General features: G+C 41.5%; 1 protein-coding gene across 1 annotated transcript; it reads right to left on the bottom strand.

The window, feature by feature from the left end:
* Positions 1-10: 10 nt before the first annotated feature.
* Positions 11-19,621, bottom strand: ANKLE2 (ankyrin repeat and LEM domain containing 2). The gene is made up of 13 exons (XM_040602646.1): positions 19,345-19,621; positions 14,817-15,305; positions 13,665-13,856; positions 12,210-12,403; positions 11,059-11,247; positions 10,739-10,861; positions 10,300-10,366; positions 9,483-9,664; positions 7,955-8,061; positions 6,889-7,082; positions 5,231-5,951; positions 4,551-4,682; positions 11-3,509 (listed from the first exon to the last, which is right to left on the bottom strand). The coding sequence occupies exons 1-13, from the start codon at positions 19,604-19,606 to the stop codon at positions 3,287-3,289; spliced, it is 3,075 nt and encodes a 1,024-aa protein (XP_040458580.1). The 5' UTR covers positions 19,607-19,621; the 3' UTR covers positions 11-3,286.
* Between the last annotated feature and the right edge of the window lie 645 nt (positions 19,622-20,266).

Genomic DNA, 20,266 nt, shown 5'->3' with positions numbered 1-20,266 from the left:
TAGTAAGATGAAAATTCTGTGCATTTTTATTTGTGTGTGTGCATACACATATCTGCTCACATACACAGCCCTCTACTCCCCACCCCCCAGCAGGTAGTTTATCAGTGGGTAGCCGGAGGGGACACGACACCTCTTTGCACATGTACAGACATTAACAACACTTTCAGTGACACTTCAGTTGTAGGAGGGAAGTATGAAATGTAAAATTAAGTACATACATAACTTCTACAGTATTGTGACTTCCCCTCTCAGACATATTGAGACTATTCTTCAGTGGCATAATTACTGTGCACGCACACACACGCTGCATTTCTGTCAGTAAGGCCTGGGCAAATTAGTGATTTGACAAATTAGAGTCATGGTGTCAACCCAGCTACTTAGCACCACGCCTATACGCTAACCAGTGTGCCACTTCTAGCTACTAATTTATTTTTTAATAGAAAGCAGGGTAACTCTGTATTTTTAACATGACACTTAGCTAATTAAAAAAACCCCAACGCAACTAACCTCCTGCACCTTTGTAAGTGAGCTTTTGGCCAGGAAAACACAATTCAGGCAATATCAATGTGATTTAGTTTCTCCACACGCTTGGCATGGAAGAGCTTTCTTTGCAGTCATGAACAATCAAATCGCTACATAAATTGCTGGGGGTTTTTTAATAGCTGAAGTAAATCTATTGTTAGGATGCAATACAGCTGGACTAATGCACGTTATATAACACAGTTAAAAATAAATTCCTTGACCAAACCAAAACCAAATTACAAAGTGAAAGGCAAGGGCCTGGTGGTGGTGCTGGGGGGGTGGAGGGGTGGGGTTGTGTGTGTCTGTCCATGTACATACCAGTATTATACATTTAAATATTAAAAAAAGAAAGCAAAGCATAATAAAGGTAAAAAAGGACAAAGTACTAGAGTGCTAATATCAGGCTCCCGGCTCTGTAACAAACTTCAATCAAAAGGGCAAAGGTGCCGTGTGACAGCTCAGGGACCCAGGTGGAAAACGGCAGCTGCATGCACAGCAACTTCCCTACCACACAGATTTGGCTTGAACATGGTATTAGGCAATTATTCATCATAGGACTGATTTCTCCAGAATGACAAAAATACAATTTACATTAAATTATTAAAAATCACAAAACTAAACTAAAAAAAAATATCCCCAAAACCAAAGGAAAAAAACCACGAACCCTTTAAAGTAAAACTGTAGGAATTTGGGAGCTAAAAAAGTTGTTCGAGACTACAGCACCTGCTGCATCAAAAACCCTCGACCAAATAAAACCCTTACAAAAAAGCCCATACACTTGGTAACACAGCAGTTATGGTTGGGCTGGTTGTTTTTCTCTTAAAGAATGACACCCCCCTCCCCCGCACCCCAAGCCAGTTGTCTGGAATATCACTGAATGACAGTCATTTGTGTAAAGGAGCTCTTTCTAATGTCCAGCTCATTGGAAATAGGCTTAATTATAAAGAGCTAAGTAAGCCTTTTTTAAAAATAATTTCTAAAATAGGAATGCTCTCCCACAGCGGAGAGCTATCACACCAAATAATCAAACTTAGAGAGAGAGAGAGAGACACACATGAAAATACATTCCGTTCAGAAAGCCTAGAGAAAAACTGTATTTTATGTGCCCTTAGTAAGTGGATGCCACTTTTTTTTTTTCTAAAAAACTTTGAAAAGAACAAAAATCTAATTAAAAAATTATGTTACAAAAGGCACTATTAAGCCTGCAAAAGCATTAAGTGCAGTTTTTTCGCTTTGTACCAAATCAGGAACCTACTGAATGGTGTGCAGTTTGCGTAGGAGAGTCACTGCAGCATGCAACGGCCATCAGGCCATCAGCGCTGGGAACGGGCCGCCTGCCCCACTGCCCCAGCGGCACCCAGGGCGGCTGCGGGCTCCCTCGCGTACCATGTGCCAGCCCCGACTGCAAACCCAGCCCTTCTTACCAGCACAGCCTCGGCACATTCTCATTTTCTCCTCAGATTTACCTTGTAACCATTGATGGTTTTTCTTTTTTTATTTTTTGTTTTGTTTTGTTTCATTATTTTTTTATTTTTTTTTTTTTACTAAAGAGCTATCAACACCCGAGCACCTCTGTTTCTGGCAGCCGCCTTGCAAGCAATGCTTGCCATGGAAAACTCTGAGTTTTGAAACGAGTTCCTCACTCTCAGCATCGTGCTGTCGAAACAAGTCATTCTTACAGAAGGCTAAAGAATAAAATTATTGACTGCTGTAACAAAAACTCATTACCACATCAAGACTAGAGACATAGTAAAAGCTTAGATTTCAATAAAAATATTTTTAGTCCTTATTCCTCTCTCTCTTTACAGCCAGGAAATAAGGACCCACATCATGGGTCACTACCACTAAGATATTACAAAGGACCGTTAAGGTATCTTGCTGGTAAATTCACTGAAATTATTGCTGATGTGCTTCTGTGTAATAACTATCAAAATCTGCTAATGTTAAAAGCTTCTGTGGGAAAAAGACCAGCTAATTTTTACATATTTTTTAATCTTCAAACTAACATTTAAAGGAATACTAGTCATTTCTATAGTGCCCCTTTACTAAAGCACTCAGTATATCACGGCATTTTTAACATCCTCAGAACAAGCAAAGACTGAAGGATTTCTGTGTAAATACATGCATATGTACACACATGTATGTAACTGCGTGTGTGTGTGTGTGTGTGTGTGTGTGTGTGTATTCCACTGTCTGCCCGCCCTGCTGGCTCTGACCACTGCCCTTGTTTACACACAGGTTTTCACACTCGCACTCAGCACTGGAAATGGGTCACCTCCTCGCCCAGGCTTTGTTTTAGGCTTTTCACCTTGAGCATTCCCCCTGCAAGTGGAAGAACATTTTACTTCTTGCCCTCAGCTCCCTCCGTAGGATTTCCCTGCGCTGGTGCGGTGCTCCCTCCAGACTGTCCAAGCAGAAGAAACACAATTGAGGGCTAACAGGTTCATCACGATAATGACAACTGGTGACAGTAAATACCTCCATTTCTAGGGAAAGGCTGCCTTACTGGCAACAAGGGTTAATTCATAGCTACTGGACAACTGCACTGACTGTCACTAACTTCTTGCATATCACCAGTAATCTATCCTGAATATGGCATAAAGACATATATTCTTTTTTTTTTTTTTTTAACATACAGTTGTCCTCAATTGAGGAAAAATAAATAGCCAAATACGAACCTCATGTCACTTTAGTAACATTGTCGTTTTTTCCTCCACTCTAACAATGAAAATATAATTGAAGTTCCAGGAAGATGAATTGTATTTCAGTGGGCAGGAGGCTCTGAAAAATGGCGCAGTTTTAACAGCCTGTGGTTGACACAAGCCGGACTGTAGCGCCCGGGACTCCCAGGGTCTGCAGAGAACGAGGCGGCACTGCTGTATTTTCCTGGACTTCCTGGTACGGGGCTGTTTCTTCCTGAAGCATGTGGAAGTCCAGCAGCGATGGTTTGGGACTTAAATGTTGCCTTCAGTGCTGGACTTGGCCAACTGAAAGAAACGAGAAGCCGTTTTGTGTTTTGATAAGAAAGCTGCAATAAGGAGAGCAGTGCTTTTGCTCAGTACCGCTGGTGGACCTCAGAAATAATGCACCAGCAGGGAAAAATCTTAACTGATAAGAGACGGGTCCAAGAAGAACCAGCGACAGCGCACGGTGTTACATGCAGACATGCTACCTTGTCAGTAAGATGTCATTTGCTCCAAAATAACCGTTAAGAAAAGAAGGGGCGCTTGTGAAGCAACGGGGCAATTTTAGTCCACCGCCCCCTTTAGAAAAGGGCATCGCGGCCGAAGCTGACCTGATCTGGGTCCGCGTGCAGCTGCTGCTGTGGCTGAGTGCGACTTCCCCTTGCCTTTTAAAAATAGTATCGGTGTTCGGGTGCCACAGCAGTAATACCGTTTTTCTGTATATTAAGTGTCAGGCTTTTCTTAAGTCAATGAGAAATAGTATCTAAAATTTATTCAAAAGCAAAATATTTCCTTTGTTAAATTAAAAACACTTTTCTGTAAAAAACTTTCCTTTTTCTCTAAATTTTATCTTGAACAAGACAACTAAGACAATAAAGAATGCAGAATAACCAAAGGCTGATTCTAGCATCAGTTCTTTCTTTTATAAGTGAGGCAATTTCTTAAGATGAGCCACCACAGAAAACATGCTATAAACTGAAGATATTTTACAAGGGTTTTAAAAATAGGTAAAAAAACCCCACCCCACCCCCAACTATGAAAGACATGCACTCACACAGCTTATTGAAAAGCTTTTGAAAATAACTGTCTCTTGAGAGACTTACTGGTATCTACTGTTAGATCTCACTTTTGCAGTCAAAACCTGACACACGGAGCACTCTCGGGTGTCACTTTGCCTGTGGCAGAGGTAGCACTGCCAGCATACGGGGCCTGACCGAGCAAGCCTTGGCACCATGAATAGCTAATAGAGTTGAATATTTAAAACAAGGGTTTTGTGAGCAACGTTCTGCAGCTGACCCGCTGAAGATTTTATTTCAACTCATTCGACTGAATTTGCGGAAATACCTTTGCCTGTCAGAGGAGGAGTACAACTCCACTGCTTGTTTCCATTTGAAAATGGTTGGGTATTTCTGTGGATCGATCTCTACTGCTTCTATGGCTGCGAAGACATCGCTGTCCAGCTTCGACGGCCACTCCCTAGAATATAAAGAGAACTATGGATTTGTTCAGGCCATAAAAACATCCCAAACCCAAAACATTTATTTTTGATATAAGCAAACAAATTGCCTGTGCTCCTCCATAAGCAGTTTCTCTATGAACTTTTTCCTGCAGGCCCACACATAAATGACTCTCCATTATTAGACAGCAGTCTCATAAAATAGAAGTTTTGAAAATTTAATCTGAGGATATCCCAAGAGTGTAGTAAACACTTTGTTACTCTAAATCAGGCTCATCCCGAAGTCACGAGCCTGTCGGATGAACAGCAAACAGCAAAGTTAACTGAAACTGTTTGGTAACAAAGACTTCTCCTGTTTTAGAGAATGTATTCAGTTACCTAGTTGCAAGAGAACTGTACAAGCTACTGTACAAGCAATGAAGCATTTAAGATGATCATTCAAGGCTGAGCGCACCTAGTGTTGCTTAGTATCCCATCATCTCAACCTTGCTGTTAATGATATAAAAAACACTGTGTTTTGCATACAGAAACCAAAAGGCAAATAAATGTTAAGGCAGACAATTCTTACCCGAGCAGGAATGACTGCTTAGGGTTGTCATTTGTGGATGAAACCTTCAAAATAAATTTCTGGGAAGAAAGTTCTTGACGTTGTTGTGCCTCGTTAGTCCGAATTCCAGATTCCACGGACAGTCTCTCCTCTAGTGGTATTCTGTGTTCTGTCCTTAGCTTGGTCTCTCCAGGTTCACCTGTAACACTTGGCTCAGAACTTGCCGGAGAAACTGCATAGCAGGTCTTATCCAGACGGTCCTTGGGCATTCTCACCTGACTCATTCCTTCAGCCAGAATTCTCTTGTGCTCAGTTTTTTCAGCCATTTTATTGGCTTCTCCAGCACCCTCTTGTTCTTGGAACGACAGGCTTTGAAATTCTGACATTAAATTGCAAACAGGTAACACACAGCATTCATCTCCATCATGCAAATTCGTTCTGTCACTAATTACCCTTTCACTGGACACAGGATTACAAAATCCATTTTTGCTGGAAGAAGCTGCCTTTTCGTAGTGCCTGGGGTGGTCCGACGTCTCTATGATGTTTGCTGTATGCTCCATCGACAAGATATCGCACTCAGCATCTCCGATCGCGTCAATGCTGGGTTCTTTGGACACAATAGGTTGGCTGATATTCCGTGCTGCATTTTGTCTGTTTTTAATTTCTTCTAAGCTCATGTCATCATCCTCCTCATCCAAAAATGCGCCAACAGAAATAGAATTGCAGCACTTTTTACTCTTGCCTGTAAACAATTTTAAGAAGAGCAACACATAAAAAGACTTTCAACAGAACACCAATCAAATAAAGTAGGATGCTTTACGCTATTTCTTGAAGCCCTTTCTACATTTTTTACACAACAGCATGAACTAACCTAACTAAAGCTACAAATGCAAAATGACAGCATTACGGCTCTACCTTTTTTGCAAATAACCTTTTATATCCATTTGAGAACTGTATTTCCTACACTCCCCACCTCAGTCCTTCACCAGCAACAAAGGACAAAGTCATGATGAAGCAGAATAGAGCAGGAAAATGGTACTAATCCAGAACAGCTTAAGTTTGTATCTCATTCAAAGCACAAAGGCTGACGACGAGCCCGACGACTATCCTTCAGGGTCCTGGCAGGCCAGGTTTATCCCGGAACCAGAGCCCCTTCAGATCCAGAATCGCACAGGAGAGAAGGAGCACAAAGATTGGGGACTAGCGTGTGCCTTCCATAAACACATGGCAAGCAGTGGCCTAAAAAGGTACAAAAGCTTTCCTGGATTTTGTTCAGTGTGTCTTTCACCCTCAGCTATAAAGAATTACTCTTTTATTTTAACAAGTTATTTATTCCATATTTGTGGATTACAAAATTCTATACTCGAGACAAATTCCCAAGTGCTCTGAGTAAAGACATACTGAAGATAGAGGCTTCCTTACAGAAATTTCATCTAGGGGCTACAGTCAAATGAAGTACTTTGTATGAAAGATAAAGAACATCTAACGAGGTCTGTTCTAATCCTCCTGCATTCGCAGTGTTGTTAGCTACTTTTTCAATAGCACAATCAGGCTGTTTGGATAACATTAATAACAGCAACCACAACAGGGAAATACTACTTCCCCTGGGCACCATGCTTTTTTGCTCCCTCTTCTCCCTAGGTACAACCTGTTGTTTATAGCATTTGCCCTTTTCTTACCAGAAGGATGTGGAGTTTTATATCTATTGCAGGTTTCATTTTCCCCTGTTTCTTGCTGAGCCTTTTCGCTCATTTCCCGATGACTCAGGTACTCTTCTAATTTTCGCAACCCCTCCTGGGAAGACAGATCAACAAAACAGCCCAGAAATTCCCAGTATTCAACCCACGGGAACCCCAGTTCATGAGCTAACTCCCTGCAATAAATAAAATAAAACGAATCATTTGTGAAGACATAATTATTAGTTTGACAATAACTTTTCTGAACACATATTATCGGCTATTAATAGGAGTACAAACGTGCAACTAGGCAACACAATTTCGCAACAATCAACAGTCTACAAAAGCCATGTACACATCCTTAGCAAACACAGTATCATCTGGTTCCTTCTAGAACATTGCTCAAATTTAATCTACTATTCTTACACTTAACACCACACGTATTGCTATTTTCAAGCTGACTATCTAAACATCAGCTGGAGATGAACCCCCACTGATGCAGGCGTAATGTGACCGATTCTCCATTCGGTAGCTTTTTCTGTGTGGGAATGGGAGAAGGTAGGAAGACATGAGCAGTTCTTTTAAAGGAAGAACTCTAATCTGCTTTTAAGAAAGTATGTTTTTTCTGTGTCTTGCTGATACACGGTATTTTAACAGCAAGGACACATACCACAACACACAGCTTCACAGACCAGCACACTGGTATTAGGATCTTTTTGTTCTGCACTTTTTGACAACCTCTCGATTTGACAGCGAAAGTAGGCTATGCATCATTTTACAAGTCCATGTTTGAGAAAAGCTATCTATACCCACCATCAGTAACAGTTAAAATAGCTTTCTCAGCTTTGGAAATAAAGCTAGGTCTCACATTGTAGCCATTTGGTTTACACAAAAACACAGTTAAAATCCAACTACAATATACTTCATAAAGTATTTCTGCCAGTAACTTTTGCCCCAAGATACTGATCGGTAAGCAACAACTGTACTCTCAGCACAAGTCTTTTGCACTGCAATTTGTCTTTGCAATTGCACTGTTGCTAATTTTTCATACTGATACTCTTTTAGATACCTTCCAACTCTTTCGACACCCCTCTCCAGATCAGATTTCTTGACATTATGAAAGAAGCCAGCTCTCTCTCGAGGTGGAGTCTTCCAAAGCCTGCGAAATTCTTTAGCCTTTAAAAAAAACCAAATAATTAAAAAAACCTACCCCCACAGAATATGAAGTTAACTCAGTGCTGGCTAAATGTCTGCCTATAGGCCTAGAAGACATACAGCTGTGTGCCATCCTCATCTAAACAACTGAAGTTTTGCCACAAGTATTGCTCAACTCTAGCTATGAAAAATCTCATCTTGGATCTAAAGTTACTCCTCCCAGTATTACTGGTTACTTTGATCTCATAACTACTTATTAAAAGAGTAATACCATAACGTAAAGCCATCTTAAAGTAAACTGTACAGATACCAATGCTGCCTGATTTTAATTTGTGTACAGCAGAAAACAGAAGTATGTCTTGTAATTTTGCCATGGTCACTGGTTTCTAGGATGCAAAGGTATTATTTTTATATGTATATATTTAATTCCACAGGCTTACTACCATTATTAGAAATTTTTTTTCTGGCTATTTCCAAGTTTGAATTTGACCTCCTAAAGGGAGTCAACTAATGGATTTTTGCAAACTCCCAAACTCTCTATGACAAGAATCAGCAATAATGACTAAGAATTACATTCAGACATTAAAAGTATCTGTCAGCAATCAAAATCATGCACTGTCTGCATCCTAAGTAAAATTTTTCAGAGCATAAAATTTATTTACACTTCTGTCAGGTGAACAGAGAATTGACAAACAAGCTCATTTAGAAGAAAAAGCATTAAGCAATTTGGTAAAACTCAGTCCTGAAGAATTCAAGCATCAGTCGATCGGAAGTCCTCAACTGCATTTATTCACCTTTTCTAAAGCTGTCATACTTCCCGCATGTTCATATTAAACAAAGGAGTCAAAGAATGCCTGTAAGTTCATAATGGATTTAACTGGTATCTAAGTATCCTTTCTAAAAATGGAAGGTTTTGCTTTTCTACTACAGAATCAATACTTTTCCAAAACCACCCCAACACCTACTACCTGGTCATCAGTTTTCCCATTTAGAAAAACATATTAATGTTAATTCAACAAACAGAGGTGATAAACTCTTCTAACATCCAATGTCAATTTCTAGAAATGAGATAAAGACATAGTTAAGAATTTTTTTAACCCATTTCGTAGCCACATGGAAAGCCTTTGTTTCAGATTAGCAAGTTAGAGCAATTATCTGTAAGACAATGAAAGGTCTGTCAAAGAGTGCTCTTTGAATAGATTCCAATAGGAAAAAGAAAACAACTTTCTTTTTAATACCAGAGGTTTCTGTTTTCAGCAATAAAATATATTTACACGTTTCTGTGTGTCTCCTCCTCTATAGGAAGATCCACCTCTTCAAGAAAAAGGGCTCCAAAATCTGTAACAGGACCAAACTACACCACACAATGAACCATGGGTGGTTCTTCATTAATAAAAAGGATAAAAATAGGCATTAAGAGTCGCACAAAGCTCTCTCCTTACCTTTGAGGGGCTCATGGGGCCTGCGAAAGCTCTTATTGACAACACTGGGTCTTTGGGGCTGCCAGTGTATTTAGGTAAAGTTCTCTGGGGGCTGTCATCTATCTGATCGGGCGACCACGGCGCACCTATTACAGGAGCTGAGGAATTGTCCTCTGCTCTCAACAGTGGTACATAGTATCGACCTAAAATAAATAATACAAAACTTTCTTAAGAACTTTGCTACATTAGCCTGCTGCTTCTTCCTAGAATATCAATACACCGTGCACTTAAGCATCTGACTTTTATTCATGAATAAAACTACTTGTAATTCAAACTCACTGTTTCAATATTGCTTGCTTGCTTACAGACTGTATTTTAGTACATCTCCCTTCCCTCTCAAATACAAAAATACCTGCAGTGATCCATATATTCCTTCGCTAAGGGTCTTCAACAAATTTCAAAACCTGCTTTTGCAAATGCCTAAACCCACACATGACAAAACAGCGGAAGTTCTGTGTCACAGAAATTACACAACTCCCCAGCGTGGGCAAATAAATCTCGTGCTCTGTAAAGGTCTTTTGTTTGCTTTTAGATTGAACTTTCTGCTTCAGGCTGGCAGAACAAAATAAGGGCCGTGCCTACACCACAGAGCCATGAGGATAACCTCGTGACCACACAGGAAGGGCTCTGGCCACGTAGTTTACAAGACAAAAAGTTTTAGGTCCCTTGTCAGTTTTAGAGCTCCTCTTTGGTTTTCACAGCACGCTACAGAAAGCAAACAGAAGACAGCCAAGAGCAAAATACAGGCCTGATACAGTACAACACACTGAATACAGACCTTTCAAGTATTCTCTTAGCTTTTCTTTCAATTCTGCAGATTTATTCTTGCTTCTTTCACAAACGACCTGTTAATATAATTTGTTTGTTAAAAAAGCATAAGACATCAATCTCAAATCAATTACAATGTGTGTTCTTTTTGAATAGTCCCGTTACTGGCCCCTACCCAGTACTTCTAATGTGCAGCAGAACAAACCACTAATATATATCCACATCCATAAAATGGATGCTGTCAAGAAAAGGCAGTGAATCATAAAATCTAGAACTTCTCTCCAGATTAACATTAAAAATATTTTATGTTAATCAAAGATTTACAGTCTAATGATGACACTAGTGTCTTACTACAAGCCTTCTATCAACAACAGGCAGTATGTTTGAACTTGAAAAATATTGATTAGGCATAACATTTGGGGGGTTGTTGTGGACATGGAGAGACTTACTTCTGCTGGAGTTTGATCATACTTGTTTCTTGGATTTTTTACAATAGCGGGGTGTGAGGTAAGCACATTAACAACGTCCAAATTCCCAAACTTGCAGGCAAAATGCAGTGGAGTATCAAATCCCTGCAGAGGGGAAAAAGGGAGAAATTCACATGCACTTGGAATCATGATAAAGTCAATCCCACGTATTTTATTTTGAGACCCACAAAACTCATAAATTAAATGTCCCCTTCTATTCTCTTTTCTTCTCCCTTACGCATCCTTAACACCTTCCAGTTGTTTCCGTAATAATAATAAACTGGCAAATATTCAAATCTTACCATTTTATCTGGTGTATTAAGGTAAAGGTCAACAATATAGTGGATGCGATTCTTCAACATAGTGTCATTATCATCTGGATACATAAGTCGCATAAATTCAGGATTTTCCAAAGTGTCCAGTAATAACTGGCAGATACCAGGTTGATTCTCCTTGGCAGCAACATGCATGACATTGTACCGACACCCTTCCTGGAAAAAAAAAAAAGAAAAAGACAAACATTAGAATGAACTGAAATCTACTTACACCCATACGCTTAACTGATTTAACAGTGAAAATACAAAGGTTCCCACAATGAGTCTTTACATTTTTGTTTCTTAATATTTTATCAGGAAAAGATATTTACAAAACTATGTTCAGAACTATTCACATAACAGTGAATTATATGATATCGTAAAGACATGCATTTTTATACCTCCATTATTCTTACAATTAACAAAATTATTTTTACACTCAGCTATAGTCCTTTTTTTCACATCTTGGGAAAAAAATGTGGCAAAGAAGCTATATTAAAATAGCGCAGAATAAAAGGAGATCAGAAGTTCAATGTACAAAAACAGCAGGAAAATGGGTGTGTATACATGAAATCCAGTTTGCTGTAACATACTGCATACAAAATTCCAACAACTTCACAAAGCTGGTCTGATAGAAGTCATTTGTCAAAGTAAGATCGCCAGCGTCTACAGACCAATACCTTACAGGTGGATTGCAGATGCAGAGCACGTTTTGAAGTGGAACGGTGGTGCTTAGGTAGGCAGTGCTGTAGGAACACCTCGTTACAGCCTAGGCACTACCCCGTTCCTTACAATTATTCTGTTTATTGGAGGAGATCAATACTGCATGAAGACAAGAGTATTCTTTCACTACTGGATAAAACTATTCTTCCCCTAAAGAACTGCATACTTAGTGTCTTTAGCTCTTCTGAGGCAAAGCCAGCTCTCAGTTATGATGGGTGACTTACCCAAGACAGATAACTGCCGTGTTTCTCTTAGCTTTCACCTACTATCAATGAACAGTCAGAAACTTTGCACTAGGGGAGACAAGGTATCCCAAAGGAAGAGTAGGAAACAACATTCCTTCCAGTTCTGCTTGTCAGGCCTCAAAGCTGAGTCACTAAATCAGAAATTGGGGTTTTCCATTTTAGTTTTTTTACCTGTACAACTGTTGGATTGTCTCCCGACCCAATCAGATAGCGCGGGTTACTCCAAATAAGTTCTGAAAACGTTGCTATATCTCCTTTCTCGACAGCTTTCCGAAGTTTAGCAGTAAGATCTTGAGTACGTGGACTTTTGTAACTGTTGGCTCTCTCCTTGTTAGCAGTTTCAGTCTCGGGGGAGCATAAGCCATCTATCAAAACACAAGTAACATGTTTCTAGATACATTCTTCTTCAGTGATCACTATTTTCATGCCCAGACAAAAAAATAAGCTTTTAATGTAAAATATGTATTAACTTTGGGCTCTTTAATGTACAGAGGAAAAAAAATATTGAGGCAAATGACAAGACATTTAAAAATACTAGTAGTTAGTAATAGGGAGGGAGGAGAATATAACTTAATCATCTTGTAAAACTGTTTCAGACTTCAGTAAGGACTAGTGAATTTTAGTTACCAACTTGCTTCCATCCAAACTTAAAAGCAAAATTCAACAAGAAATAAGAATTTTCTGAATATTAAAATTGCTTTTGCAGTTCTATGACTACTGAGTCCTTTTAGCTACTGGGAACACTGTGAAATATGATCAGTGTTTACCATTTTACTTCTGAACTCACGAACTGACTTAACAATTAAGTGCAGTTTTAATATACTGTACAATTTTATCAGCGTCTTACTAAACCTGAAAAACCTGAAGTCCATGAGTAAAATCAAATCCTACCAAATATAATCATGGACTACTAAGCAACACATCTATGCAGGCCATTACCAACAATTCAGTTTTAGAAGAATAGCAACATCTTTTTGTGTAGAATTCATGCAAACCAGAACAATGACAACTGCTTTTAAAAGTAACCAGTTCATCGTAACACAGCCCATAGAAACCATACACTGAAGGCCAAACCTTATGCTTTAAAACACAAAAAGCAGTCTTTCCATAGGTTGCTGGGGCTCTGACTTACTTCTGTGGAAGTTCTTTACAAAGAAAATAGCAGGGCTCCAACATACTTTACTTCTCTTTTTTATTTCTGTATCTAGACTTTGGTGCTCCTTTCTTGGAAAAGCACACCAATTAACTTTAAGGATGACTTCTCCAGTGACAGTATCATTTTATACAGAAACAGAACCAGATCTGAATTAAAAAAATTAAGATATGCTTTTTATTGCCTGTTTCTAACTTATTTCACAGAAAAAATATAATTAAGTATTGGTTGTCCTATCTATTTATACAGCAATTTTATGTGGTGAGTAAGCTCTAGAGCTATGATCTAACATTTGTTCACAGCTTATCTTAAACACCACCACTCTAAAGGGACTTCATTTATTAAGATGCTTCACCCTTGCAATTTTTTGCTGTTACTAGTGTGTTAATTATTAAGTTGTTGCTGCTTCTCTCAGAAAAAGTTAACAGACCGTATATCGCATCTACTGTACACAGACGACCACCCTCACTTACCTCTGTTAAACGGTCCCATTTTCACTGGAGACAAACATAAAGAGGACTTGCTTGGAGATGGGAAATAATCACAGATTCCTTTAGCAAATTTCTCAGCATCCTCTCTGTTTGAAAAAGCTTTGAAACGGGAACCCTTAATCATCTTAACCGCTTGGAGAGCTTCCTTTTTATCTTCATAAACATGTATTCTCTCTGCAACAAAGTACAATCAAAGTTAAGCTATTCCAACAATCTCAGATTTGGTCCTAGAAACAGACTACAAAATTCTTTCAGCTTTGGCCTCAACAAACTGTTTCTCTACCAAACATGGCAAAAGAATCAAAACTCCTTCTAAAATTTCTCTCTCTGATAGAAGAATTTTACACACTCCAGCTAACATCAGGTGGTACGTGTGTACAGTGTTTGGCTGTTTGTACCCATCAGTATCTGAATGTCCCTTTTGAACAGATGGGCCAGCTCCAACAAGCACGTGTTTAACATCCCGACTGAAATGCAAACTCAGAGCTTATTCACCCTGCATTACTCTCCATGTTCTACCGCCCACAGTCAACTGTGTAAGTGATCCACTGTCACAACATTTAAGACCTCCACACAGAACCTTAGATATTAATCAAATCCTTCTCCTTCCTCTCCTTTTGCATTAATGTTAACTTGTTCAAATTAAGATATCTGAATATACTTTTTATCAGAAAGAATATTTACCACTGCCTCAGAGTAAAAGATCCTTTATGCACTACTGTAATACTGACACTAGGTAATTTAATAATTCCTTATTGCAGTACTCATCAATATGTGAAGAATGACTGATGCCTCTAGATAGCATTTGACATGAAGATAGAAAAGACAGTACAAAATCCGTTAGAAAAGATCATTTAAGCTTCAACTGATGACAGTATAAATAGGTCTTCGGTTGTTTATTTGTAGGATTACTTTTATTTCATGAGAGGGATTAAAGGCACAGGATTGTCTATGAGAGTAGCAGTAGGAAATAATTTTCTCCAGCTGAGCTACACGGAGCAGGGGATCCTCATGTCTATCAACTATTATTGCAGAACACCTGGAATGTCTTTAACTGTTTCTACACCTCAGAAGACCCATTTAGACATGATTGTAAAATGTTCATCATTGGAAATAAAGGAAATTAATATTTACCATTCCTTGCCAATATGTCATCATAAACCAGACAAACACCATAGAACAGTGGAGGATCTTTGGACAGGCTCCGAGTACTAATTTGTGAATCAACACATCCTGCTCCAGAGACCGGAGCTGAACAGTTTGTGTGCATCACAGAGTCTTCTTCTGGAGGGTTCAGACCTACACAGTACCCAAAGTCTACATCTTCGGAAACGCTTCCATGACCGTTGTGATTCACTGCCACAGTTTTCAAACCCGTTTGTGCTTCTGTCTGGCTGCTATCAGATGGGACATTTCCAGAAGCCTGCTCTGATGCAGCAGATCCTTTTTCCTCCAACGCTCCTTGCTGCTCCAACAATGACTGAGCCAACTTTTTTTCAAAAATAAACCTAGTGGTTGAGGTAATAGGCCCACATTTCAGTCCTGCTCTTACAATTTCTTCTCTAAGCTCATCAGGGGTGAGCTGCTTCAATCGGGATAATATTGCATCCATTGTTATTTCACCTATAGGAAAGGTTAAAGACAGAGAGAAAAACTGTAAAGAACAACACTACTTTTTTCTGCTATTTAAAAACTGTGTTAAAAACAAGGAAAAAAGTGTCTCATAACAATTTCTCTGATTCTGAATAGATTATTGCAGTTGCAGAGAAGACAAAATACTTTTCAAACCAACACATTAAAAACATTTTTAAACTGTGAGGCTTACACCAAGAGTTACTTTCCTTCTCTCACAACTACTTGAAAGATATGTACAGTTTACATTTTATTCTCATTTGTCCTTTACAAATTTCTTTTAAAGTCAAAAATCACCCCAGAATATTTATGCATGAAAATGTATGACAGCCTGAGAAATACTTGATTCCTGCCAAGAAAGGCACGATCTGTCCACATCACGGAATACAAGAACATGATGACTAGGTAGCCCCAGTAAGAGATTCCAGTTAGGCAACACCTACAGCTAAAAGCACAGCACTCTTTCTATTATTTCCATAAGAACTTCTACCTGACAAAAGTATAAGGCGCAAGTATGATGCAGCAACCATGGGAGTCTACCTCTGGCTATGATACAAAGCTGGAACTATTTACACAACATGTTGTTTCCCAGCCCCCATTTTGAGAGCAAACACCAGAAGACGAGAACAGCTATCTTTTCACAGTTCCCTCTCCCACAACAAGTGGGAGCTAGAAGTATTTCTCCATTTTCAAAGGAAAATCCTTCTCCCTGGTATGATACCAGAAGTCCCCCAGGTCACCTAATCCACACACTAACAGCTTGTGCACTGGTCAGCAAGAAGATACTAAAACCAATGCCATGCCAACACAAAATTTCTTACTGTGAAAAACACAACTGAAAAATACAGGATTTGGGCAGCTCAAGAACATAGGAAGCTTTAACGTTATTTCATCAGATACTGCATCCATGTGTCTCCACAAAGGCTGTGACTTTTTCCTGCTGTACACCAGTTTGAAAGAACAGCCTCAGGCCAGGAACGACTAGGCTGTCACATTCCTTCAGCCTGCTTTCACCCCCTCCTTAAACTGACCCTTCCTTCATCACCAGCCCTTTTCTGGGTTATACTGGTTTGGATAGGCTTATATGGCATTTTTAGTACTTTATTTTCAATTCCAGGTTTCAGCCTCAGTTTATGAGACTTAAGACTACCAGAACACACATTTGCAGCTTTTCCACATGAACCGATTTCTATTTTTTTAATCATGTTAGATTTGGAATAACACAACTCCTAATCTTACTCCGTTAGGTAGGAAGCAATCTCCCAGGTAGGAAGTCATTATCACCTGTAATTTTAAGTCAAATTTCCTCAGAAGACCATTTGTGGATGCACTGGCAGTTATGAGGAATGACCATAATTTATAAGCTCTCCTGCTTTATGAGCAGGGTGTGCGAGCAGTCATTAACACGTCAGAACACCCACTCTGATGGGCAAGAACCTTGGTCTCAGACACTAATGTGAGGCTTGGACAGTGAATGGCTGCACCTTAACACAGCAGGGATGCAGCGTTCCAAGTACTGAATCCTAATTACTCATTTTGTCTCAGTGTACAAACTCAGAAATAATTCCAAAATTGCATCTTCATCATAGCCTCACAAATAGTCAAAATCCTTTATTTTTCCACATGTATTGCTAAAATACATCAACAAAATAGACACGACAATTTTGCCTTTTAAATTATGCAAGGATCAAGCTGGTAAAGAACTAAATTTTTCACATATTAAAAAAACCCAAACACACACAGCAGTTTTAAACATTATTATACAGTAGTAAAAGAGCAGTTTTAATAACTTTGAGCAACAGTCAATATAGCCAAGTAAAATCTTCATTAGAATCTAACTTCAAAAATATTACATTTCTAATACTATGGAAAAATATGTTAATGCCAAGCTTCAAGTAGGTTTTCAAACATTATTACAACTTGACAGTTACATGAGTTGGAGGTTTGTTTTCTTGGAGGGCTGCTTCCTTTGAGAGTTGTTTCTTTTTTATGACTGTCCGATTTTAAACATCTTGTGGTTAGAGAACATACCTCAGTCACTGAATATTTCACGAATATTAACAGGAACCTTACTGAAATGATGGGAAATGCAGAGTATTGCAGCTTAAAAAAACAAAAAACCCCTGCAGTAAAATCACAGCTGATGCTGCTGAGCTACCTCCCCAGAGTATTCTAGTTCCCTTATGATTCCTGAACCTCCAAGCAACCTCACTGTTACGACTATCTGACTTGCTCACAAGACCACAGAGAGAGATGTGAAAGATCTCCTCATGTATTTTGGGTTCTTAATCCTCTGTTTTTTTTAAATAGATTTGGTGCCAGCATGTTGTAATCAAGGGATAAAATGTGGCCCTGAGGTCAATTATAAAAATATCAAAATTTGCTATTGTAAGGATTTTCTTTGAGACTGCTTAACTAAAAAAACATAACAAAGATGAAAAAAATCAGAGGCAAGGGAGTTTATTGCAGAAACAACCCACTGAAAACACTTCAAGAGTCAACATAACGTAACGCCTTAAAGAATTAACTCAGGACATGCTCCTGTTTTTAGGGTTCAGAACCAGCACCATCATTCTGCTGAAGAGCAGACCCTTACATATGTGTAATTCACATACATAAGAATATGCAGGCACACACAGAATCTTTCTTCTTAGCTTGTGGTCAAGTCAAAAATGTCGGGACGGTGTGCTTTCTCTGGTATCATGTTTTGATAGAACTTAGCACCTAAGATTTTCTTCCTCATCTATGTAAGAAAAAGCACTTATTTCATGTGTCCGTTGTAACTCAGACACAACTAAATCAATACCTGAAATGACAAAGCAGACCAACAGTGAAGAAATCAATCTTTGATTTAGGAGCTACTGTTATCGCCGAGAGTTTTCTACAATAACCTTGCTGTAGAAACAGGGAAAATGTTGGAATAACAACATAGAATTTTCACAAAACATGTGTGTGTTCTGACATCAAGTTTTCAGCTGACACAGATAATAAAAATTTATTAATTTTTAACCACATCACCTATCCTGATCTGTCCAAAACAAAAGGCAGGGCTTGCAAACCTGACAAAGAGCAACTGCCAGTCTTAAGATAGTCCTTCAATCATGTGCTGCATGCAGGTGCAGAAACTGGTTATTTGAACCTTAAAATGCATTTTATGTAACTTCAAGTGATGCAGAGCACAGCCACCACTGATGCAGTTACCTCTTCTAGTTCAGCACACAAGGTCTAACAAGTTACCTTCTTTAGTGGCTTTATAAACATCAGTAAGTGCTTTCACAACTACACATTCGAGACTTCTTCCAAATCAACATCTAGAAGAACAGGTAAGAGATGCATTTTCCCTTGTCTTACACATCAGCATGAAACAGCAGAATCTGTTTCCAAAAAAATTAAGACTACCACCACAAGAGAACGAACAACTGACTTTTAAGGACCGTGATGTTATTTTATTCCACTACTCATTAAATCCTCCAATAAATATGTGATGTAAGAGAAGAGACTTCTTTTTGTTGTTTTGGTTTTTTTTTTCGAGAGAGAGGAATTAAGTGAGAGAGCATCTCGCCTTTGGTTGTGCCCCGACTGCCAGGATCTGCCCGTGGCAGCGCCGCCGTGGCTATGCCATCGGGTGCTCTGTGCTGCCTGTTGCCAGACTAGCCAACGGCTAGGGACTGCGCGGCTGAAGGACCAGCAAGGCGGACCCGGAAAAACCTACAGGAAAGCCGCGGCAGGAGCGGGGGAAACCAGGCCGATCCCTCAGGAACGGGGTGACAGCGCGTTCGCAGCCGCGGGAGCGGGCCCCGGCAGGGTGCGGGGGAGGGGCGGCCGGCGGCAGGGCGCGGGGCCGCCCATGACAAAGGGGCCCGGGGTGGCGGGGCCCGGGCCCGAGCTCCGCCCGCGGGAGATGCCCGGGCCGCGGCGGCAGGAGGGGCGGGAGGCCGAGCGGCCGCAGGCCTCGCCGGGCGGGGCCCGCTGCCCGCTGGGCCCCCCGCAGGGCCAGAGGCAGCCCCCCGCCGCCCCCCGCGTCTCTCACCTGAGCGGCTCCCACGGCGGCGCCGGCTCCCTGCAGAGAGCGGCGGCGAGGAGGAGTGCGGGGCCGAGGAGGAGTGCGGGGCCGGGGAGGAGATGGCGGCCGGCGCCTCGCGGCCGCCCGGCCTCCTCTCCAGCAGCCGCAGCAGCCAGCCCACGGCGCCGATGACCGCGCAGGCGGCCAAGAGCTCCCAGCCCAGCCAGCGGCCGCAGCCGGCTTCCCACAGGGAGCCCCAGCCCCCGGCGGCCCCTACCCACCGCTCCATGCCCCGGCCCGCGTCCCGCACGCCGGCACTCCCCGCCCGCCCTGCAGGGACGGTACCTCAGCGGCCTCCCGGCTTCCGTCCCTCCGCCCCGCCGCCGCCTGACGGGCGGGCGCGGCAGCCCCGCCCCGCTGCCTGACGGGATGGCACCGCCCCGCGCGCGGCGCTCTCTGGCGGGAAGGGGGGGCCGCTGCTGGCGCCCGGCGGGAGGGGACGGTGGCGCGCGAAGGGCCGCCCACTCGGCGCCCCCTAGCGGCTTGCCGTTAGCCCCCGGGTACCGCTCCCCGCTGCCGGCGGGCTGCCGCGGCGGCGAGGAAGGCGCCTGGGCCCGCCAGCCAGGCAGAGCTTTGCTGCCGCAGCGCGGTAACTCCGCCGCAGCGGCGGCGCCCGTTTTGCCGCCACCGGGACGAGGCAGGCGGGATCTTGCCGCCCCCCACAGCCGGGGGAAGTCGCACAAGCCCTGCACGAAGGAAGGCTCACTCCAAGCGTTAATCTCAGAACACCACAGCGCCCTTGGCCGAGCTGGCAGAGAAGGGAGACAGGCAGGAGGCAGCCCCCAGGGCGCTAGGGCCCGCTCCCAGCTGCAGGCCAGCCCGCCCCTGGGGTACGAGTGCCCTGCCTCCCGGGAGCAACACACCTGCGCCGCCAGCTGCTTCACATGAT

The sequence above is a fragment of the Falco naumanni genome, chromosome 1 (assembly GCF_017639655.2).
Source record: "Falco naumanni isolate bFalNau1 chromosome 1, bFalNau1.pat, whole genome shotgun sequence".
NCBI lineage: Eukaryota > Metazoa > Chordata > Aves > Falconiformes > Falconidae > Falco > Falco naumanni.
Note: the sequence above shows the minus strand (reverse complement) of the source record. Positions and strands in the feature narration are given on the sequence as shown.

Bases quoted from the DNA above. Each gene is read 5' to 3' on its own strand.
- ANKLE2 (XM_040602646.1), bottom strand. From the start codon at position 19,606: ATGGAGCGGTGGGTAGGGGCCGCCGGGGGCTGGGGCTCCCTGTGGGAA. The intron at 8,062-9,482 runs GTAAGGAGAGAG...TTTTTTTTAAAG, and splicing joins GCCCCATGAGCCCCTCAAAG to GCTAAAGAATTTCGCAGGCT. The intron at 5,952-6,888 runs GTAAGAAAAGGG...AATTGTTTACAG, and splicing joins TAAAACTCCACATCCTTCTG to GCAAGAGTAAAAAGTGCTGC.